General features: G+C 40.4%; 1 protein-coding gene across 2 annotated transcripts in view; it reads right to left on the bottom strand.

The window, feature by feature from the left end:
- Positions 1 to 3,361: 3,361 nt before the first annotated feature.
- Positions 3,362 to 25,085, bottom strand: part of ADAMTSL1 (ADAMTS like 1) — a 487,614-nt gene continuing 465,890 nt past the window's right edge. The window contains exons 26-29 of one of the 2 annotated variants that reach the window (XM_073552482.1): positions 20,201 to 20,408; positions 14,669 to 14,778; positions 11,186 to 11,436; positions 3,362 to 6,682 (exon numbers count right to left, since the gene is read on the bottom strand). In XM_073552482.1, the coding sequence (XP_073408583.1) occupies positions 11,187 to 11,436; positions 14,669 to 14,778; positions 20,201 to 20,408 (568 nt within the window). In that variant the 3' untranslated portion in view covers positions 3,362 to 6,682; position 11,186. The remainder of the gene's footprint in view (positions 6,683 to 11,185; positions 11,437 to 14,668; positions 14,779 to 20,200; positions 20,409 to 25,085) is intronic. The other variant, XM_073552481.1, reaches the window with a different exon arrangement.

Here is a 25,085-nt window from a genome sequence, read left to right as displayed (position 1 = left end):
TCGTCAGCTCGAAGCTCCGTGGTTGGGGCTTGCACTCTTGGGTTGAGTAGAGAATGAAAAGTGTCAAAGAGACGTTTAGGGTTATTGGACACTGAGGTGATGAGGGTGTTGAAATAGGTTTGTTTGGAGAGGTGAAGGGCGGTGTTGTATGTTCTAAGCATAAACTTATAATGGATGAAATCTTCGGGTAGATTGGATTTTCTCCCCAGACGTTCGGCGCACCTGGAGCACCGCTGCAGGAAACGTGTTCACAGGGTGTGCCAGGGTTGTCGCCGTCTGTGTCATGTTGTTCTATATATAGGAGGTGAAATTTCATCCAGGGCACTTTGAAGTGTTTCATTGTAATGCTTCAGTGCAGAATCAGGACATGAGAGGGATGAGATAGGGGCCAATGAAGACTGCAAGTTCTTCATAAGTTTCTGGGTGTTAATGGCCTGTATGTTTATATAAGTATGGACAGTGAGGGTGACCTGAGTGGGATGGCAGTTCTTGATAGAGAATGAAAGAAGGTTGTGGTCAGAGAGCGGGAGAGGGGAGTTTGTGAAATTATCCACTGCACAAAGCCGAGAGAAGACCAAGTCGAGGGAGTTTCCGTCTTCATGCGTTGGAGAGTCAGTATGCTGTAAGAGGTCGAAAGAGGAGGTTAGAGATAAAAGGTGAGTAGCAGATGGGGAGAGGGGAAGAGCAATGGGGATGTTGAAATCACCCATGAGGGTGGGGATGTCACAGGAGAGAAAATGTGGAAGCCAGGTGGCAAAATGATCCAGGAACTGATGGAAGGGGCCGGAAGGACGATACACCACCACCTCTCGCATGGAGAAGGGGGTTTAGAGTCTGACGGCATGGACCTCAAAAGAAGGGAAGACAAGTGAGGGTACTTGAGGGATAACCTGAAAGGTACATTTTGGTGATAGGAGCAGACCAACGCCTCCACCTGCTCTACTGTCTGATCTTGGGGTATAAGAAAAGTGTAATCCCCCATATGAAAGAGCAGCAGCAGCGGTAGAGTCTGACTGCTGGATCCAGGTTTCAGTAAGAGCCAGAAGGTTAAGAGAATTGGAAAGGAAGGAGTCATGGATGAAGGAGAGTTTATTACACACTGAGCGAGAATTCCAAAGGGCACAATTAAGAGAGACAGAAGGCATGCAGGGAACATTAATAAGATTAGAGGGGTTTATGAGTGTTGCAGTTTTGGGGTTTGACTTACTATAACATGAGGGGGTTGGGAGCAATGTCTCCTGTGACTAGGAGAAGGAAGATAGAAAGAGTGAGCAGATGGTTAAGTGATTTGTGAGAGCATCTCTGATGTTCAATGGTGGGACTGACTGGATCTATGCAATTTAGCAATGTGAAGAGAGCGTGAGTGCTAAACATAGGAGAGGAAAGGATTGAGGGGCCAATATGGATGGAGTGTAAAGAGTTAATACCAGGGCGGTGGATGTGTATAAATGCAGCGGCTAGGATATAAATTATACAAATGCATATCTGTTGTAGTCCAAATGTACAGGGAATAGATGTATATAAAAGTCTTACCTGTCTTCTGCCCTGTCTAACTGCCATGTTATAGTACTTCGATTAGATGTACATAAATGCCCCCTGCATAAATGCCTTCCCCAAGCAAGGCCTGAATATATAGGAGTCTGATGCTTAGATCTGTTTTGTTTTTTTTTTTTGCTCTGCTCATTAACAATCAAACTAAACTAGGACAGCAGGGCCCAATAAATGTAGTGGTCAGATAAACCAGTGTCCTGGCCTACATGCATCGTAAACCACTTTGAACTTAACCTCAAGAAAACATCTTGATGATTTCCAAGACTTTTTGTAGAATACTCTGTGGACTGACAAGGCAAAAGTTGAACTTTTTGGAAGGTGTATGTCCCATTACATCTGGTGTAGAAGTAAGACAGCATTTCAGAAAAGAAAAATCATACACACAGTAAAATATGGTGGTAGTGTGATGGTCTGGGATTGCTTTTCTGCTTTAGGACCTGGAAGACTTGCTGTGGTAAATGAAACCATGAATTCTGCTGTCTACCAAAAAATTCTGAAGGAGAATGTACAGTCATCTGTTCGTGACCTCAAGCAGAAGCGCACTTTGTTTATGCAGCAGTACAATAATACAAAATACACCAGCAAGTGCACCTCTGAATGACTTAAGAAAAACAAAATTAAGACTTTGAAGTGGCCTAGTAAAAGTCCTGACCTTAATCCGATTGAGATGCTGTGGCATGACTTTAAAAAGGCGGTTCATGCTTGGAAACCCTCCAATGTGGCTGAATTACAACAATTCTGCAAAGATGAGTGGGCCAAAGTTCCTCCAGAGCATTGTAAAAGACTCATTGCCAGTTATAGCAAATGCTTAATTGCAGTTGTTGCTGCTAAGGGTGGCCCAACCATTTATTCGGTTTAGGGGCAATCACTTTTTTCACACAGGACCCTGTAGGTTTGGATTTCTTTTTCCTTTAATAATAAAGACCTTCATTTAACAAACTGCACTTACTGTTTACTTGTGCTATCTTTGTCTAATATTTAAATTTATTTGCTGTTCTGACTTCTGAAACATTAAAGTGTGACAAACATGCAAAAGAATAGGAAATCTGGAAGAAGACAAGACAAACACTTTTGTACACAACTGTATTTTTCCTACCGTACATATTAATTTGCGTTCATCAGATGCTCTTAGCCCAAAGCCACGTGTAGCAACAGGTCTACTTTGCTTATAGGAAAATTACACTTCCCAACTACATCAAAATTTTTCTAGTGGTATTCCTAGAATTTCTGTATATAACAAACGGCTGTATAGAATGCACAAGTTTATTTTCGTAGATCCCTCAAACGCATTAATATGCCCATCTTATAAAGATTCTGGTCTCCAATGCAAAATCCTCAACTATCATATGTTTTTTTAAAAGCAATAATCTTCTTTACGGGCCAAAATGACCTTTGCAACTGCAATCCCAGATTAAGGGTTGACTCAAGATTCTGGCTTATTTATGATAGTTCCAACCTCAATGCTCTTTTAAATATGATTATTTTTCTACAGCATTATCATTCCTCCAGTTGCACTTCAGTCATTTATACAAATGGAGAATTTTTCGGAGCATGTGCCAACTAAGTAATTTCTATAGTACACCAGATTTATCACAACCACCATCTTCTTCTGAATGCTGAGCTAATGAGAAACCTTTGTAATAACCAACAGATGAAGATGTTTTATCTATTCACGGAGATCTGCTCTGCTTTTCATTAGACAGAAAGGCTAAAAATATCGATAAAAGAATCCATATGAACTGCGTGGACTTACTTTTTGGACTCTAATTTGCACACTAAAACACAATAACTGTAACAACACCATGTCATAAAAAGTCCCAAAAATAATTTTATCTGGAAAACAATGTACAATTATTAATATTGCACTTTTTTGTACAGGAAATTCTAATAAATACAAACAAAAGCTATACATACATAGACATTTTATATTATTAATAATAATGTATCTTGGCAACACACACTTTGCGCACAGAACGTCTTTTACAAAGTGGCCGTATTATGTGCATTCATTATAAGAGACGGGTAAAGAAACTTGTTACAGTGGTTTCAGAGGCAATCATTTGTATTCCTGTAATGAAAATTACAACATAAATAGGGCTTTTTTTTATTGCTATGTTCCTATAAATTTATGTGGCAGTCGGGAAACGGCAGATACTGCAACTGGAGTAGACAATGAGTTTTGGTTGAAACAAATATGCAAAAACTGGATTTTTGGGGAGTAAAAATAATAATAAAAAATGCATAAGTAGCATAATTAAAGGGATTATACCTTATAGGTTTTTCAACTTTTTAGTCAAAACTTTTCCCAAAGTTTAAAACAGGATTCCACATCTACAGGTGTGACCTTTCTTACCTTCCCTCTTGGCTCAAAATATCCAGCAGCCTGAGGTGACCAGCGTTTAAAAAAAAAGGAAAAACTTTTGGCATGATTTTCAACACAAGAGTAATGTAAAAGTTTTTTTCTATTAAAGCTACTAATGTTGTGTCACTATTATTGGGCTATTGGCCAAAAAAATGATAAGGAGGGGCACATCGATATGATTTCAGACCATTTTTAATGCTGTTGGATTCCCATGTGGCAAATGTACTTTGCCGCTCAGTTTAAGCACTTATTTTTATACCCTATAGTTATGCACTTGCTAGTGTAAAAACTGGACATCATTACTCTTAGCATTTATAATACCTGTCTTATGGGAAAATTAACTAAACTTTTTTTTAATTTAATTATTGATCAGACCGCGCAAAGGTGTGAATTTTCGTAATTACCGTATTTTGCCTCCTATCTCAAATACTATGCTGCAGTGCTGTTTTAACTGCTTAGTTCAAACTACTTAACTACCTGCTTTCAGCTGCTGCTCAGCAAGAATCCATAGTCTACTTAGAAACAACTTGTGTTAGGGACTATCTCTGTCTAAGTATGGGGGAAAGGAACAAAGAGGCTCAGACAGGGAAAGTCTCATACTCTGATTGCAAATAGAGTGCGGATTGTTGCTGAGCACGTTTAAAGTGGATTTTTAAGGAGTATAAAGTAGGCAGTTAAAACAGCACTGCAGCATGGTGTTTGGGAGAGAAGGAGCAAAATAGGATAATGAAGTGTATAAAAAATGTATAACTTTACAAAGACTTATCAATAATAAACAGAAAAGTTTATTTCCTCTTATAGGTGAGTTTTATACAAAAAAAAAGTTATTTGGGAAAGCATAATTTTTTTGTAACCTTTTTCATGGATTTTTCTGTTTTGCCAAGAAACGCTATTATGAATATAAGAATAATAACAAAATCTTTATTTATTCATGACCCCAACTGATTTGATCCAGCAACTAAATCAGTCAATGAACCTATCTAGGGCAGTGAGTTCCTCCATCAGCTTCAATGCTGCATTTTAGTTAAAATATCGCTGGCTATATTTGCCTGGGGCCTTAGTCTGCATTTTAATACAAGTCAGTTGATAATCCAATCAGAAGCTTGGTATACAAAGCCAACACTGTACATTGAAGACTACACACAACAGCACAGTGGAACTCATGAAGGCCAGTGGTCAATATGGTGACCATGTTGGTAAGGCAGTAAAGTCAATTTACATATGTATGGCATTTAGATGTTCACTCTGGATTCTTCTGTCCACATAATGAGGTCAAATGGCTTTAAGCCAATAGCATGGCTTTTATAAGACTAAATTATAAATAATTTAGTATTGGAATATAAAGAGAACATATTATAAAAGGGATAGATGGTTCCTTTTGAGATATATATTATTATAAAGTATGTGTTATGCTTGCTTTGGGTTCTTCTAAATCTTGTGGGACATCATATTGGTTGTTTAACGCTGTCTAGCCTTTTTTGTCTGTCTGTATCGGATGAATGTCAGAGAAAAGAGGGAGACACAAAAGAGAAAATAGGGTCTTATCAAACGTTACAATATTTGTGGTATGTCCTGATGAAGGGGTCACCTGAACCCTGAAACGCGTACAATAAACCACGCTGAAACCTCTACAATTTTTGGAATTCTTCTTGCGGCAGCGCGGGGATGATCCTTCCTTCCTACCTAAGTGTATGTATCAGATGAATGGCAATTTTGTAATAACACCAATATGTAGCCATTGACGCAGCTCACAGTTTAGGTTTAGTGGAAAAACCCTTGAAGAATTTAAAAAATAAAATAATCTAGCCCAGTGGCATCAAAATGTACAAGTAACAAAGTGCTAATAAAAGCTTAAATAATTTTCTTCTTTCCTACTAACATTTCTTATTCTCTTTAAATTTGCACATTTCTATTTGCCTTGTTTGTCGTTCTCAAGCATCACACTCTTAAAGTGCTGGTGAAAATAGCAAAACCTGCTTTATATTGGTAGTCACCAATTCCATATAACTTGTACTGGGGACATGTGATTTATGGACTTCACAATTCATTGCATGGTGGGTTATGCCCATAACCCTTGTCATCAAAGTTATATCTGTGCGAGAGCTAGGCTCACTAGTAAGCAACACTGCTGCTCTTCCTGTGATTGTTGGAAACCTTCAGTCACTCAGGTTTGGTTCCATTTATTCCAGTAGATTATTGGTCCCAGCTTTTAATTCCTGTAGTATGTGTCGTTGTGCAGTGCTCTGTGTTACATAGTAGGGTGGCAGAGAAAGCACAATAGAAAAATAGAATTAAAAAATTACAAAAATACATGTACATCCAGAGGTGTCCATTGTCACCAAATAATTTGTGTCCCATCATCCCTTTGTTCCTATGTTGCTTGAAAATTCTTTGATAGGCCGCAGCATCCTCTGAAATAAGGTCCATGATGCAACCAAAAATATATGTGCTTGGTGTCCTTATCTCATTACCCCAGTTCAGATCATGAGAGTCAGGCACGTCTTGTCTTCCGGCAGAGGACCACCTTGTTGAGTTCTTTTTAAGGACTGACCAGCGCACAAGTAAATACAATCACCGGATCACCACAAGCTTGTAGATCAGTCCTGTTTTTATTCACGTCTTCTTACCTAGCTAAAGTAAAGTTAGTCTTCTGAATGGGTCGTCATGCTTTCCCACAAGTCCCACAACAGCGAGATTTAAACTGTGCAAGCTGACAAAGCTTCAGCTGTTTCACTTTTTCACAGTACCTGGTTGTATCTCTGCAGTCAACTAAAAGAAAAATTAGGAAAAAAAAACATGTCACCTCAGGTCCAAGATACTGTAAATGGCAAGTAATGTGCACAAATATTAACACCAGGGGTAAATTAGACGTACTTCTATCTTAAGGCCCCGTCTCACTAAGCAATCTCGGTAGCGAGATCGCTGCTGAGTCACAACTTTTGTGACACAACAGCGATCTCACCAGCGAGCCCCCCTGCCGGTATCGCTGATCGCTGCAAGAAACCTCTGGACATTTCTTTGGTTGCTGGTCTCCCGCTGGCCAGCATGCATCGCTGTGTGTGACAGCGGGAGACCAGCGATCAGGTGTAAAAAAATAATAATAAAAAAAAAATATATAGTTATTCTCACCTTCCGATGTCCCGTTCAGCCATCCCGCCTCTCTCCACGCTCCGGTCCCAGTGATCCTTTGCATGGATGACCGCGAGACTTTGTTATCCCGCGAGACCGTGACATCTCGCGGTCATTCGTGCAAAGGATCACTGGGACCGGAGCGTGGAGAGAGGCAGGATGGCTAAACGGGACGTCGGAAGGTGAGAATAACTATATTTTTTATTTTGATACTATTTTCTACAGCGATAGCCAGCGATGCCGGGCGCTCGGCATCGCTGTGCTGATTGTTGGTGAAGCTGTCTGTGTGACAGCTCACCAGCGATCACATAGCGACTTACCAGCGATCCTGACACCTTCATATCGGTGTCGGGATCGCTGGTGAGTCGCTTAGTGTGACGGCGCCTTTAGTCTCTGAACTGGAGTCCTAAGTGGCATTTGTTCTGGCATGTGTAATAACAAAAACAGCACAATGTGAACCTCCTCCTCAATGTTTTGGGTTTTAGTAAACGAACACATCTTAATCTGAGATTGAATGCTTCATCTGGTAGCAATATGTATTTGCTTTAGTATGAATCATTGGCAGAATGTAATAATGCTGAAATCTGTATGGCATTATGAAAATGGAGGTACATCCAATAAGACTTCATGTCAGCGTGTGTGCATTTTATATGCTACGTAACAGTAATGGCTCTCTTATAAGTGCAGCCTCATGCTGCGGGAGATTTTCCGAAGTTTATTGAAGAGGTGGACCTTAATAACTTATGTAAAACATTATGTCTGTTAAAGACCATTTTTTTAGTTAAGCATTTAATCCATCATTTACTATAGTGTCTGGTATTATAGAATTTTTACGACGACACTGTACTCATTCTAGAAACTGAGCACATACCACCGATTAACTTTTATGCATTTAGAAGGTATAAACAGCATGTTGGCCATACAGAATATTAGAAGTCATGATTTTTAGACTCACCTTTTGCTGTTCTAAAAGTCATAAAGTGGGAATATATTAATAGTAAATTCGTAGAAAGAAGCTTATTGATTGTAGGGTACTAGTATTATTATTATTTATTTATATAGCGCCATTAATTCAATGGTGCTGTACATGAGAAGGGGTTACATACTAGTATTGATGAAGAGCAATTGTGTACTAAGCCCATCAGCTAAACTAAATGGCAGGAAAGTGAAATTCAAGAGTAGCATGATGTGTTGGAAACAATTGGGTAACCAGTGTCAATTAGGGCTTTCTTGGCCTGACAAGCAAGGCACCCATTCTACTAAGTTAACCCAAAACTAAATTTGGATGGTAACCAAATTCTGTGGAGTGTTCCTGTAAGGGTTTGCGGATCGCACCAAAGATAAATTATGAGAAGGTGCGATCGCAACCCAGGGTCCACTGTGCGGTGATGGAGATCCTTAGCTAAAGAACAATGACGGAGCGATGCTGCGTGCAAGCACCGTAAACACACAGAGTTAAAGGTCACTCTGTGTGGACAGAGTGCAGAGTGCATGGTCACTCCGTGTGGACAGAGCAGTACAATAACAGAGGGCACTCGGAGCTATATCCTGTTAGACGTCACAGGAGTACAGCAAATAATGACACTAGTTAGGGGTCCCTATAGCCACCCCCCAGGGAAATCTAGGCTGGTGATTGTGCTCGCTCTGACACTCGGCTGTGCTAACAGCACACACGACTTAGGAAGCCCAGTTCAGATGCGAAGCCAAGCGGGAGTTCCCACCCTACACTGCCTGCCTATACACACAATCGCCGTGCTAGAAGCGGCACACATTCACACAATGTGGTAACAAATCCACTGACACACACATAGCATAAAGGATCTTATTGCGCCGACATGCGCCCCAAAGACCCTTTTATATGCTCCGCTTAAGTCCAGTCAGACAAGACCTTGCTCGTGGACCAATCCGGAACTGCCAAATCACCTGAGCAGCTGACAACCGACAACCAATGAGAGGTCGTCACCTCACGAGTATGCTCAGTAGAGTGATTTCTGGAATTAGCTTCTGGAGCGTCAGTTAGCCGCTGCTTATTGCTAACCAGCAGTAACCAAGTGAACCGCACGGATCTGAGCAAGACGCTGAGACCGATGTCTTTGCTGAGCAGACCCCACTGCATTCGGAGCAGAATGGGGGATCGCAGAGGCAGACAAGGCTTGGAATCCACCTAACAGTTCCTGAGTTTAATGCAATGTAGACACTCTTACTGACCACTAGTTTATCATTTTATGGGCCGCGACATGACTATATAAATTGGACGAGTGCTATCCTTGGATTTGACCGATAGCACTCGCACCCATGTTACTCTATGGGACTGTGCAGATGTCTGATTTTTTCCCAGTACCAAGTGGTCTGAAAAAAATCACAGTAGTCATGATTTGCCTTCGAGAATCGAATGGGAATCGCCCATTCAAGTCTATAGGCCTGTGGGAAAAATTGGACCACACTCTAGTGTCATTTTCATGGATGGAGTGCATGGAAAAGATGGAGAAACTTTTTTTTTTTTTTTCTCCACCTTCAAGAAAATCAGATCAAACTTTAATAAAACACTAATCAGAGTGTGATTAGCATGATCAGACTTTTTTCTCGGATGGAGCTTGCCAAACTGTCACTGTAATTTTAAAATGGCTTATACTTGCATTACAACAAAGTCCATGATGTCCCATAAACATGGTTTTATCATGTAAACATCAACGTCCAATCACTTTTACCATACTAGCCCTTAATCTTGTAATCATACTCAGTGAGCATCAATGTCGTTCTCCACACTATGGCATCTTAGAACTGGCAGACATCTTGCCAGTGTCCTGTCTGTCTGCAGATGTGCAATGAAGCTGGGTGTACTTGCCCTGGTTTCATTGGCCAACTTTGCATGTCCAGGAAGGCATAGTGACCCAGAGTGCACATTGAAACGCTAGACTGCTCCTCTATAGCTGCTGACTGAGAGAGCTGGCGTCACTAGGCTTAATTGGCCATGTGCAATGGGCCGATGAAGCAGGGGATTGCACACCTGCTTTCATTGCACAATTCCAGGCAGGAAGCAGGCAAGGTTTCTGCCAGTTCAAACATGCCGTGGATTGTGCAGAAGATTTAAATCATACCTCTCTCGATGAATTTACAGGATCTAAGGATTCCCCTAGTCTGGGGGAAGTGACACACTGCCAGGCTTGTCCCAGCAAATTTGCATAAAGCAAAAGGACTCAAAAAAAGTTGTTTTTTTTAAGTTAGAAAGGTTTTTGTAGGATTCCAAAGATTGTGTTGTAATGAAAATAATAAGCCAATTTAACGTTATAGTGGTAAATTTAGCATGCTTGGGGACCTAACATTCCCTTTAAATCATCCTTCTGAATATAATACTTCAGATCTCAGATCCTAAGTAAGGGTCAGAGGCTAGGAATTTGTACTTTTTGGCATACAATCTTAAATAATCAATGTACAACACATCTATAAGAACTTAGCACAAGCCAAACTCAATAAAATAGCATCAATGATTTTACATATAGCTGCATTTGCTAAGGTGCGATGTTGGTGGGATGTGAAAATGCAGCAATGCAGACAATTTGTAGACAAACTGACAGCAAATCACAAGACAACTGTGTGCCGCAAACATGACCACTGACACTGTGTATAAGTGGTGATGACACTAAGGTAAAGACTGTGTCAGGATTCCTCCCCTCAGTGTGTCATGGTCGCAGTGAGTGACAGCTCAGTCATTGAATCAGGTGCAGGGGCGCGCTGAGCTGTCAGTATTTTGATAGGCAGCTCGGTCGACTAATCCAGTGCGGGGATGTGCCCCATCTGAGACTGGGAGGTGCTGAGCTTCTTGAGGATGCTCCCTGTTTCTAAATAATTACCTTAGCTCTCAGTCTCAAAGTGGATGGCTGAACTGTCAATCAAAGCACCAGCAGCTCAGCACATCCCTGCACTGGATTGGACGACTGAGCTATCTAGCAACACACTGACAGCTCAGCACACCCCTGCAACCAATTTGCTGACTGAGCTGTCACTCACTGTGCCCAAGACACACTGAGGGGAGGAATCGTGACAGACTGCTGATGTAAAACTGGGCATTTTACACGCAATATTATCCATCCTTTACCAGTAATTTGAGCAATTATGTAACCCTGAAACCCACTTAAATCGTACCTTAGTAAATCCAGCCCTTACAGCTCATACCGTTCTCACAAGGCGCCATGTTGCAGCGTTGCCAGTTGGAAGGCCGAGGTCTCCAGGAACACATATGCTCTTGAACAGACTTGCCAGTTCGATGATGAACACATTCAACACGTCTAGACTGGAAACCATAGCTGCCGCAAGTGGCTGTGCATAGCGTCCAAGGGGATACTCTCCACTGTACACTGCACATATCTGCCATGCAGTTTTGTGTATTTAGTGGTCTGGGTAAAAGAAAAAAAGTTAACTGTTGGAAGATCACTTAATTTGTCACAATTATTTAACATGTCTCCAAGAAAAGTTCACTACAGAATGAGTACATTTTCATTGGTCACCTTTGGAGGCTAATGAATTAATGCAGTAAAACTGTTGTTACTAATATCAACCAACTACAAATGACTCGGTGATTCACCAAACCATACGGTCAAGTGTTCTATAAATACATAATGCGATAAGTATGTGCAAGGGAGAAGGCATCAGCCTGTGTTTAGCCTGAGAATACCAGAACAACAATGCAGATCCGAAGCTTGTATGATGCTTGAATGTGTTTAATAAATCTGGTGATGAGAGAATAGATAACATTCCAACCTAGTGGCATAGACTCGCCAAGCTTCTACCTTGTTTATCTCTCTATGGTTTTCTCTATAGATTCCTTGAAAAAAACCTTTATTATTATTTATTATACAAGCTTAACAGAAGCTATGATGTTAATCGATTTGCAGGACTCAATGAAGCAGCCGAGTCAGTAATCTGTGGACACTGAATGGGAACCATGAGAATAGCCTCCTACCTGCCTGCCAACATCAACGGTTCCTGGCTCCTTTATTGGCCAACCAGAAAAAACCTACCTAATGAAGGAGCCTCTCTGTTCTGAAAACTAGCAAATATATTTTTTCTGGATAACCAGTAAAAGTATCACTCCGAAAATACTTTTGTCTTTTTGGGCATAAAAGAATTTAGATACAGTACACCAATTTCAACAAATTGTTGGAAACAAATCTATTGTGTGTGCATAAACTCTAGTATGCAGGCCTTATATTTATGAGTACTAAGTGTTAATGACTACTCACTCCCTGTTAAGCTGTTTCTTCATGTTGTGCAGCGTGTACTAGCAGCAAAAACATGGGTGTTTGAATAAGTTTGGTGCAACAACTCCATTCCTGTCTATGAGTGTTTAGTTGCTAGATTTGTATGCTGTTTATAAAGTTAAAAAAAAACTCCCAGAGGCTCACACAGGAAGAGCATGTGACTGTATTTCCTGTCTTTCCTGTGTCTGTGCATGAGAGAAGCAGCCTATGGCAGATGCTGCACGGATAGAGACACACAAATAAGCTTAATAGATCAGGAATAAATTATTATATATTGTTCCTGAAAAAAGAAGCTCTGTTGTCACATGCTTGGGAAGTATCCTGAATATTCCGCTGCCAACACTGGGAGAGGGAGGTCAGGGTCCTTTGCATAGATATGCAAACCTCTTACCAGGTCTGGTTTATTCTGCTCTGCTCTTATTCACATTGAGTTGTTTTTGATACATAGTAAGATATTAATGCTAGAGAAAGTATTGAACCATCCAGATTGTGGTACACCTTTTCGCAAAAGGATGCTTTTATGTTTTTTTTTTTTTTATCAAAAACAGTGTTAGTACACTCTGTTATTTATATGTACTATTACTTTTTACTTATTTACAGCAATGTACATACTCATTTTGTTACTATCTTGTCTGTTTTTTCTTCATATAGGAGTTAGTCAAAAATACAATATTATTAAAGCTATTTCTTAAACTTTTGATACTGAATTTATAATATGTTAAAATATGGCTGAGCCCATTATTTTTGAGGCTGTCATATAAGTTATAAGCAGATATTTACTAAGCTAAATGTGCCAAATTCTGGCTAAATTGGTGACAAGACCAGTGTTACTGATGGTGTAAACTGGAGACTGGACAGTGTAAACAAGCACCAAATTTGTCATCGAGCCTGAACCACTATGATACATTTTCAGTATTTTAAGACTGTCTAGTCTAAGCTTGTACTGTGAAAACATTAAACATGTTTAGTAAATCATCTCTAATGTCTTTTATGCTATGGGATTTATTCATTCATTATGTTTGTTTACTCTGTCTGAAAGTTTGACACTTGTTTGTTTATTGTCTTTCACTTTATTCTACTCAAGACGAGTTTTTGGACATCATATTCCTCCTTGGATCTTGGCTATTCATTGATATTGTTGGGCTGTATGCAATCAGTTAGAAACTAAGAGGACATATCCAGCAGAAAATGTGAAAAATGAGGATGAATGAACTCATGGAGATCAACATCCAACACTGCAGAGACAACATCACATGTTTCTCAACGCAGTGATTCTAGAGCAATGCCCCCATCCATTATGGGAAATATGTAAAACATGCAAAGCACAAGCCGCGGAGACACCATCACATGTTTCTCAACGCAAGCAATGACTAGCCAGGTCTTTCCCCGTGAAGGAACAACCACGGGAAGGGCAGTCTCCAATGAAGGAAACCACCTATGCCAAAACATGGTATCCAGCCACAGAATCACTGCGTTGAGAAACATGTGATGGTGTCTCCGCAGTGTTGGATGTTGATCTCCATGAGTTCATTCATGGCCGGGAAAGACCTGGCAAGTCATTGCTTGCGTTGAGAAACATGTGATGGTGTCTCCGTGGCTTGTGTTTTGCATATCCAGCAGAAAAGACCTAGGTATAAGACTACAGGGGTTAATATAAGTGGAGTACCCTATTTCTTTTAATCTACCACTATACAACTTGGCAAATTTTACCAAAGACAACGTAATTAAGTAAATAAACTCAATTCTGCTACTGGATTCTGCATCCCTGTTACTTTCCTTCCTATATTTAGCTACAAACTAGTGTAATCATTTCTATCCTATTAGAGCTTCATACTTTCTAGGATGAGTATTGGATGTATATTATTATGCTTTACCTAAACACATCATACTTCCTTTCATCACAATCCAGACTCTTAAGATTGATGAAAACAATATTATAATATACAATCACATTAAATTACAGAAACAAATGTACACAGTTGGACACTGGAACTCAAGATATGAGCAAATTACCCTAAATGCTTGGTGGCTTAAAGAGCTTACAGTCTGATTGCGAAGAAACCTAAAGCATCCCAACAATTGCCTCAGGAAATCACTAGATGAAATTGAGCATGCTTATCCTAGTCTGAGTTCATTTACAGGGCAATTTAAAACAGATATTGCAGTGTAATAATGTCAAAAACATAGGACATATGTTAATATATGCATATACGGTGTCGAACTGGAATTAAAAATATTGTTCAGTTTCTAGTATTTACCCTGTGATGAGTGACTTGCAAAATGCTAATTTAATAGTAGAAAATATTTATATTGGTCATTTCTATTAATTATTTATCAGTAGAAAATAGTTATATTGATCTTAGATTACCTGGGTAAGATCTGGCACTGTTCTGGAGATATGATGGTGCCATCTCGAGTTTGGCAGTAGACCTGTCTATGTTGTAAAGCTGTTCGTGGTCCTATACATGGTCCATGACACTAAAGAAATAAGTAAAGGTATCATTTTAATATATTGAAGAATTTATGTGCAAACGCTTAAAATGTAGCACAGTAGCTCAGTTGCTAGCACTGCAGCCTTGAAGAGTTGAGGTTCTGGGTTCAAATCCCACCAAGAAAATCATCTTTAAGGAGTTTGCATGCTCTCCCCGTGTTTGTGTAGGTTTTCTCCCACACTCTAAAGACGAAATGATAGGCAATCTAGTTTGTGAGCCTTAATGGGGACAATGCTGAAAATGTATATAAAGCACTGTGGAATTAATGGACGGACCCATTTTAAAATAACATAATAAAATGTTCCATAGAAACTAAAATAAGGCAATGTTTGTGGACTCACGAAGATGACAGAACACTTGTTTTTGAAGAGTCAGGCTCCTATCATTTTCTAGTAATGTACTGCAAGGGTGGGGTAAGGCAATCTGCTCATTTTAATTCAGAAGCAAATGCATCAATCTTATTTCCACTGGGATTTTAATCTCTTATGTAATTTTGCATGACGCAAAATTCAGAATATGCAATCCACAGGTCTGCTCCCTTCCTTATATATATAATGATTGAATTAACTCCCAGGGTAATAACGTAATCTCATGCAAAGATCTAAAGTAACGGGACGCTTATATTTAAGCAGAGTAAAAGGAAAAATAATAAATATGTTGTTAAACAGGCGATATGTTTTATAATTACAGTGGGGCAAATAAGTATTTGATACACTGTCGATTTTGAAAGTTTCCCCACCTACAAAGAATGGAGAAGTCTGTAATTTTTATTGTAGGTACACACGAACTGTGAGAGACAGAATCTAAAAAAATCCTAAAAATCCCATTACATGATCTTTACACAATTAATTTGCATTTTATTGCATTAAATATGTAGTTGATACAGTAGAAAAACAGAACTTAATATTTGGTACAGAAACCTTTGTTTGCAATTACAGAGGTCAGACATTTTCTGTAATTCTTGACTACATTTGCACACACTGCAGCAGAGATTTTGTCCCACTCCTCCATACAGATCTTTTCCAGATTTTTCAGGATTCGGGGCTGTCACTGGGCAACATTGAGTTTCAGCTCCCTCCAAAGATTTTCTATTGGATCCAGGTCTGGAGACTGGCTAGGCCACTCCAGGATCTTGAAATGCTTCTTACGGAGCCACTTCTTAGTTGATCATGCTGTGTGTTTTGGGTCATTATCATGCTGGAAGAACCAGCTACAACCCATCTTCAATGCTCTTACTGAGAGAAGGAGGTTGTTGGCCAAAATCCTGTGATACATGACTGCATCCATCCTTGCTTCAATACAGCGCAGTCGTCCTGTCCTCTTTGTAGAAAAGCACCCCCAAAGTATGATGTTTCCCCCACCATGCTTTACAGTTGGGACAGTATTCTTGGAGTTGTATTCTTCTTGCTTCTTCCTCCAAACACGGCGAGTGGAGTTGATTCCCAAAACTTCTATTTTGGTCTCATCTGACCATATGACATTCTCCCATGTCTCTTTTGGATCAACCAGATGGGCATTGGTGACCTTCAAACGGACCTGGAAATGTGCTGGTGTGAGCAGGGGACCTTGTGTGCCCTGCAGGATTTTAATCCATGACGGCTAAGTGTGTTACTAATGGTAACGGTTGAGACTGTGGTCCCAGATCTCTTCAGGACGTTGACGAGGTCCTAGAGTGTAGTTTTGGGTTGATTCCTGACCTTTCTCAGAATCATCGTTACATCATGAGGCGAGATCTTGCATGGAGCCTCAGACCGCGGAAGATTAATAGTCATCTTGTGTTTCTTCCATTTTCTAACAATTGTGACAACAGTTGTTGCCTTCTTATCAAGCTGCTTGCCCATTTTCCTGTAGCTTTTTCGTCTTGGTCATGGTGGAGAGGTTGGAGTGTGATTAATTGAGTGTGTGAACAGGTGTTTTTGTACAGGTAATGAGTGCAGAGTGGGAGGGATTGTTAAAGAAAAACTATGAGAGCCAGAATTCTTGCTGGTTGATAGGTGATCAAATACCGTATATACTGGTGTATAAGCCGAGATTTTCAGCCCATTTTTTTGGGCTGAAAGTCCCCCTCTCGGCTTATACGCGAGTCATATAAGGGGGTGGACGAGGGAGGGGGAGTGGGGGTGTCAGACACCATACTCACCTCTCCTGGCACTTCTCTGCAGTCCCTGTGTCTCCCTCTGCCGTCTGTTTCCTGCATTCAGCGGTCACGTGGTACCGCTCATTAAACTCATGAATATGCGCATATTTATGAGTTTAATGAGCGGTCCACGTGAGCAGCTGAATACAGGAAGTAGACGGCAGAGAGAAGCAGGGGCTGCCACTGCAGAGAAGAACTTGCGCTAGGAGGGGTGAGTATGACGGGGGCAGAGTAATATTCACCTGTCCCCGTTCCAAGCAGTGCACCGCTGTGTCTCCGGGTCCTCCTGCTGTGACAGCAGAGGGCGCAATAACGCAGAGATTCGTTAGACACAGCGGTGCACGGCTTGGAACGGGGACAGGTGAATATCGCCACTGCCAGGGGCTCAGGACACCGGCACCTGGCCCCCAGCGACGGAGAGGTGAGTATGTCATTTTTCTTATTGCAGCAGCAAATAAGGGGTATTTATGGAGCATCTTATGGGGCAGCATTAACCCTTGTGGAGCAGCATATAGGGGGTATTTATGGGGCAGCATTAACCCTTGTGCAGCAGCATATGAGGGGTATTTATGGGGCAGCATTACCCCTTGTGCAGCAGCATATGAGGAGCATCTTATGGGGCAGCATTAACCCTTGTGGAGCAGCATATAGGGGGTATTTATGGGGCAGCATTAACCCTTGTGCAGCAGCATATTATGGGGGGTATTTATGGAGCATCGTCTTGGGCCAGCATTAACCCTTGTGCAGCAGCATTTGGGGGGTTTTATCTATGGAGCATCTTCTTGGAACACCATTTAACCCTAGGCTTATACAAGAGTCAATACGTTTTCCCAGTTTTTGTGGCAAAATTAGGGGGTCGGCTTATACACAGGTCGGCTTATACACCAGTATATACAGTACTTATTTCATGCAATAAAATGCAATTTAATTATTTAAAAATCATACAATGTGATTTTCTAGTTTTTATTTTTAGATTCTTTCTCTCACAGCTGAAATAAAAATTACAGACCTCTCCACTCTTTATAGGTTGGAAAACTTGCAAAATCAGCAGTGTATCAAATACTTATTTTCTCCAGTGTATTTGTGTTTAATTCAATGACAAGAATAGAAAATATGTCTGAATATGTGCTGCATTCGTAATGGAAGCTTGTTCACACCACTTTTGGGTAACCCATCAGTGACTCCATCAGGAGTTCTGTCTGAACCCCCTAAAAGTAGGATTCGGACATGGCCACAATGGAGCCATTTACAATAACGAGGCAGACAGAGTCAATTTGCACTCCATTTAGCCTTTAGCTAAATTTAGCTTTTTAGGCTTTAAAAAGAACATTGCCAGAAAAGAGGCCAGACATAGTATGAAGTGACTCCTTCTGCTCGTTTTAGTGAATTTTCTCATCAGGGGCACATTAAATTCCAATTTTTATGGCTTCAGATGGAACCTCCAATGCAACCACAAATGCCTGGCCCAAATATGTTGGACACTTGGAGAATTGTTAACGTTATCTCTCCCAGCTCACCCATACATACTCAGCTCATCCGTGTGTTTCGTTGGGGGAGGGGTGTAAGTCACTGCCTGTTAAAATTCTCCAAGCTTGATCCTTTTTTCCCTTGACATCAACTGTTGCTGAAACAGCAGATTTGGGGGCCTTAACACAAAGCCTTATGGACAGGGCACGCACAGCTGCATAGTTACAGTCCCTCTATGAACCGCAACATGGTGCATTTGTAAAGTCCTGTATTAGGGATATTGTTACAACCAGAAGCAATGTTCTAGGAAAGTTGGCTATGGTAAAATATAAGGTGGCATATGGAAACTGGGTGTAAGTGGAGGTACAGTTTGTCTCTTATGCCTTATGGTGGCTCATTACAGGAGCTGTAATACTTCTGCATAATTTTGATTTCAGTGTTGCTCCAAAATGGAATAATCTTTTTTTCATCCTGCATTCTGCTGATGAATTTGGCACACTGAAAGTTAAGATTTTGCCCTGGGAATGGCTACATATTAACCTACTTTGCAATGGGAAATAAGTCAAGATCACATGAGAGGACAGTGTAAAGCAGTGCATAAAAACACATGCACAGCACATGAAGAAGGACCATTGATCCATGGCTCACGTGACACCTTGTGATGCCTCTGTCAGTGCGGTTGGCTCAAGATCACATAAAAGACAGTCGAGTAACAACAAACTGCATCCAAATACCTGAGGGCATAGTTTGGAACATAAAAGGCTACTTTGTAGCAGATAAGAAATGCACGTTTGATAGCGCACATATATATTTATGTTTTCAATTAAAATACTTTTATTCCTCATCTGAAAATTCCCTTACATTGTATACTAAATATGACATATTGAAGACGCTTAGTGGCTCGGTGCCTTGAATGTGTTCTTTTTGTTCTCTGCCTCTTACTGATTAATGTTAAGCATTAACATCCTTTTACACAGGCAGAAAACTTGCCTGTAACAAGTGCCAATCTATACTATAGAAAGTCAATCAGTATTCATATACTATGATTTTCCTGTTGGAGGTATCTTAATTCTTTTCACTTTATGGCAAATAAAGCAAAAAATGTAAGATAAGTGTAAGGCAAGATTCATACATCTGTGAAGCATGGAATGTGCTCGCATTGGCAACCCAGCTTGACTCTGGGGAGGTCTCCGAACCTTAGCTAACTGAGCGGTCTGGCCTTCTGATAAGTTGTAAGGCTAGTTTCACACATTTGTGAAACATGGACCATTCGCGCATTGGCTACACAGCCTGACCGCCAGGTCCCCCAACCTGAGATAACTGACTGGCCTTCTGATACGAGAACAGTCTGTATCTAACGCGTGTGTAATACAGACCTAACATGAAAATCATACTATACGAGTACCAATCCTATTTGAATTACTACATTGTGGATCAGCACTAGTAGCAACTACCTTGTTTGCTCTCCCCCTATTTGGTTTACGGCTTACAGTAGCGAAAGCGCTGCTGAAAAACAAAGATTTTTACATCACTGTAAAGGATGCAATAAACTCAATAATTGGATGTTTACACTTGGCGCTGATCACTCTGATGGATATTGTGCTATGAAAAGGTCTCTGTACTTAGATGGCTGTTAGCAAGCCCCATTCTAACATTTTATTGCCCGTAGTTTAGAAATATATTCCGCTATAAAGTAAAATTCTCACTCATGAGCGTTGCAAGCAGCTTTAGAAATATTGATATTACACAGTGACAATGTAGACTCTACAAATTCTCAATTTGTAGATCATATCCCTCTTCTTACCTGTCCCCATGTAGATGTGACCCACTCTACACAGAGCTGTCTACTGCAGCTCTGACTATCAACAGGACGCTTTGTAGACAATATGCAGACATCGTTTGAAACTGGGACCTGGATGCCTCCACCAGTCATCTTTTGACAAGTCACGCGACGCGTTTGGACACCCCCTCCACAACTTTGTGAACATGTTGACCATGATGTTACCATCCACCTAAATGGAAAATATGAACAAAATTATATTCCGCAATGCTTTACAGTCATTATTATCACTGTCCTCATTGAGGCTCACAATAAAATTCACTATCGGTATGTCTTTGGAGTGCAGGAGGAGACTGGAGAACCCTGAGGAAACTCAATGATAACACGAGGAAAACATACAATGTGTGTGCTAACTACCTCAATTTTATAAGTATATTCTCTATGCCAGTAATACAGCTTATATTTCATTTATTCAACGTTTGCATAAATCTTGGTGTACACATTGTAATGCAATGCTTTTTAATTCAGTGGGTGAAATAACCATTTAACAGTCACCAATTTTCTAAGAAAATGCTATGTCGGAAACAACCCATCCAATCCACACAGACAAAAAATATCAAACTATACATGTTGATAAATTAAGTTATGTGTAATAATGAGAATGAAAATTTCATGTCAATAGCACTGCATATAAGCAGCTTGCAGAATCCTGGATAGGAGGTGATGAGCGGGTTAATAGGACCAATATATGGACCCAAGTTTTTTTAGGAATGATTAGTTGAGAAGGGCGGAACTAGTCATTCCCACCCTCCAATTCAGGAGGTGCAGCTGGTTTAAAAGGCAGCTGAGTTGTTTATTCCTTGTCTGGGAGTGGAGGTGCAAACACCTCTGGTATCAAAATCTATGGATGCAAGGTGTAGGACCTCTTTATGCTGGATAGACTCTGCAAGAAGCTGAGTATTGGACTTTGCATATTAAGCACCTAAACTGTTCTGTTTTCCTATACTGCTGTATACTTTTTTGATTTTCATTTCTGCTGGAAGTTTGTGGAGTTAATAAACCTTCCTATTTGGACAAGAAACTCCTTGCCTGTGTGAAAGTTACCCTACCTGTGGCCTGAAAGCAAGTGAATACCTCCAATTGGTGCTTAGAGTGAGGGCAAAAATCCTAAGTATCCATGAAGCAATGGGCAGAGGTTCTGGTGCCGGATGCCAAGGAGTATGCCAAACTGAATGCCGAGATTATTAGAAGTATTTTTTGCTGCAGTGCTGTTTTAACTGCTTGGTTCACACTACCAAAGAACCTGCTTTCAGCTGCTGCTCAGCAAGAATCCATAGTCTACTTACAAGCAACCTGTGTTAGAGCTCATTCACTCATCAGTATTTTTGATCAAAACCAGAAGTGTCTCCAAAACACAGAACAGGTGTCAAACTTTCCATTATTGTTTTTATCTGTATATGAACATACCCCCATACTGCTTCTCTCATTCGTATACTAAACTAGTTAAGCGTCACAATCCTGTCTGCTGAACTATATGCTTCAGTCCAATTTAGTCTGTGGTGAAGAATGTAGAACGGTGGCCATTACAATGAAATGCAATGTTTTCATGGGTGTTAGATACCAGTAATTTCAGGGAAAAAAATGTACTGGTAATAGTATTAAATCCTCAAAGTGTCTCAAGCAGGGAAGCCTTTACATTGGTTGTAGATGAATCATTGGATTATTCTATAAGTAAAGACCACCAGCCCATTATACAACGAACCCCCTATATCTGCACGGCTTTATCAGCTTTACATTTGAGAAGAGAAGGAAAGCACTTTTTGATGGATGAACACATCCATAGTAGAGAGACAAGGGGAAAAACATACCACTGCTCCCCAGACATGTTCTGCCTTGTCTAATTCCCATAGGCTAACTTCTACTCTCGCATATAATTGTCCACAATATGTCCACAATAGATTGCAAGCAGCCAAAATTAGTGCTCAGGTGGAAATGAAAACAGGAGGTCGAACACTTCTGAGTTTATGTAACTTTCCCATTATAGATTCCTTCGGTCTGGCAAAGTAGCTATTTCCTTGGAGATGTATCATCACTTTAGTGTTATGGTTGAACTAGAGTTCACTAATAATTAGGTGAGCAGAAGTAGGCCAATGAGTTCAAGGATTCCAACATGTAAACTATTTTATAGAAGTTTCTTCTAGGCTCTGGCAAACACTGCTTAACTATTTCAGAGAAGGATGAATAACTACAGGACCTTCCATAGAATATGTCTAAATTGGAAAGATAAAGAAATGCTAATATAAGATAATCAACATAAGCAAAAAAGATTGATTTGCCCTTAGACTGTATATTCATTTTAGTAGTTGTCATTTTACCAGCTGCTTAAAGTGGTTTTTCAGTTTTGGAAAAAGCCTATCGCTGGCTGAAGTTTGTTATAATATAAACTGACTGTGCTTTGCTCACTCTCCTTGGGTCCACCGCTGACTCACCTACGCCGCTCCCAGTGTGTGTGTTATTAACTGTAGCACTGCTGTCACCTTGACAGGGCTGCAACCAATCAGAGAGCTCATCTATCCTGAGCGGCTTGTGATATCACCTTGAACAGAGCCACTGAGCTCAGTTATTGGCTGCAGCACAGGTGATTTAACAATAGTGCTGCAGACAATAACACACAACGGAGACTCATTAATGGACCCAGGGAGAGGGAGATAACCACAGTTTTATTTTTATAAACTGGAGCTGTGTTTGGACGTCAGAATATTTATGGAGGGGTGTTGTGTCATGAAAGTTGCATTCCATATCATGTAAAATAACTTTATATACTTCATTTATATTGCCTACCCAGAAACCACAATATGGACTTGATGACCACAAAGCACTTCAAGGTCGGAACGGATAGGGGATTTATTTATGAAATATTTAATCTTGAGATATAGAAATAATACTATGTATCTGAGTATATTGTATCTATTTCTACATTTTTAAGTACACCTTTTATTTTTAATTATAAAGTAGTCAGGAATAGCTTTTAATAGGTAAAGCAGGGAGAATTACATCACAAAAAGCGGTGCTCTGGCTCTGCAGCCCCAGGGAAAGTTTCCTTTTAGAGCGGTTATCTTGGCCACCGGCTATACAGGGAATAACAATGAGCGAACATGCTCGTATAAGGTGTTATGCTCGGGTGCTAACCAAGTGGCTATGGCGTGCTCGAAAAATATATTCAAGTCCCAATGGCTGCATGTCTCTAGGCTGTCGACATCTGCAACACATACAGGGATTGCCTGTTTGTTAGGACACGAGCATGCTCGGATAACACCTTATCCAAGCACGTTCGTCATCACTATGGTATAGATGTGGGAGAGGCAAAAGGGCAACCGGGTGGCCAAGAACGGCAATAGAATTTTTAACACTAGTAAATTAAAAAGTCAATATATTTGTAATGATATGAATAGTTATGATGAGTGATGAATGAGTATACTTGTTGTTCGGGTTATCCCGTGCATGCTCGGGTGTCTTCCGAGTATTTGGGCGTGCTCAGAGATTTAGTTTTTGTTGACGCAGCTGCATGATTTGCGACTGCTAGACAGCCCGAATACATGTGGGGATTCCCTTACAAACAGGCATTCCCCACTTATTTTCAGGCTGTCTAGCAGCCACAAATCATGCAAATGCGACGATACGAACTAAATCTCCGAGCACGCCAAAATACTTGGAGATTACCCGAGCATGCTCGGGAAAACCTGAGCAACGAGTAAACTCGCTCATCACTAGTTATGATCAATATTTGATCCAGGATTTTAAAGGACATCTCCCTCCCTATGGCTTAAAGCATTGTTAATTGATTTAGAAAATATGTCCAGAGTCTCACATTTTTATGGTAAACATGACTGTGCAAAAACAGGCATTCTCCATTCTATTTTATGGCCATAAGGAAAGAGTAGAGCGAGTTTGTATGCTATGAATATTTGTAATGAAAAATGATCTGGGCATCTACATGTGGGAGAAGAAACTAGCTTCTGGAACTGTGCAATTGAAAAATAACTAAAACACTCCTAGTTTGCAGTCTCAAAACATTTGCAGACAATTTGCTTTGTGCGGAGGTTCTCAACAATGAGTAAAACATACATATATAAGAATATCAGTAATACAGAAACTGGCAAGCCATGATGTTCATGGGATCACAGCAGGTGATGAAACATGAATGAACAAGTTCCAACACATCTTGGAGTTGGCCAGGTCTTACATCTGACAAGCTGTACATAGTTATCCAGGCAGGTCCATGAAAAGCAGAGTGTACTGTTTTTTTTAATCCTTGAGGATGGGTCAAGCCAGGACATGATCACATTGACCCTTTCAACACTATATGCGATGCAAATTATTTCCTTGGATGAATATAACCTATTTTTCGTGGCTGTAGCAAACTGCCTGTAAATAAGCTATCAGTGATATCACCAAGTTTGTGAGTTTTCAGTGCCACCCTTTGGTTTGACACAAGGAATTATAGAATTGGCAATAGGAAGCTGGTGGAGGAGGCGAGTAATTTATCATCATATTATATATTCCTCTGACAACCCTCATAAAACACAGCAGGGCCATTGTCACTAGAAAAGGCCTCCTGGATTCTAACGTGCATTTGGGGTTTACGCCCATTATTTTGGGGCCCAAAGTGCGCTTAAATCCCACCCATTTCTAGTGTGAAGGAGAACTCTTCGAGTTACATATAGCAGAAGGCTTTCTAGTTCCTCAAAAAAGGGGCAGAGACACATAAATTATTCTGGTTGAAATCTCCTGTCCACACATGGAAATGTTGATATAGATAACGTTAGTTTTTACAAGCAGAGTAAATTTCACAAAAAGACAGACTTCTGGCAAAAAAGAAGTGGAAGAAGAAAAAAAGAAAGCAGAAAAA

This window comes from Dendrobates tinctorius, unplaced genomic scaffold, assembly GCF_039654945.1.
Source record: "Dendrobates tinctorius isolate UK_male_01 unplaced genomic scaffold, ASM3965494v1 ptg000191l, whole genome shotgun sequence".
NCBI classification, from domain to species: Eukaryota; Metazoa; Chordata; class Amphibia; order Anura; family Dendrobatidae; genus Dendrobates; species Dendrobates tinctorius.
Note: the sequence above shows the minus strand (reverse complement) of the source record. Positions and strands in the feature narration are given on the sequence as shown.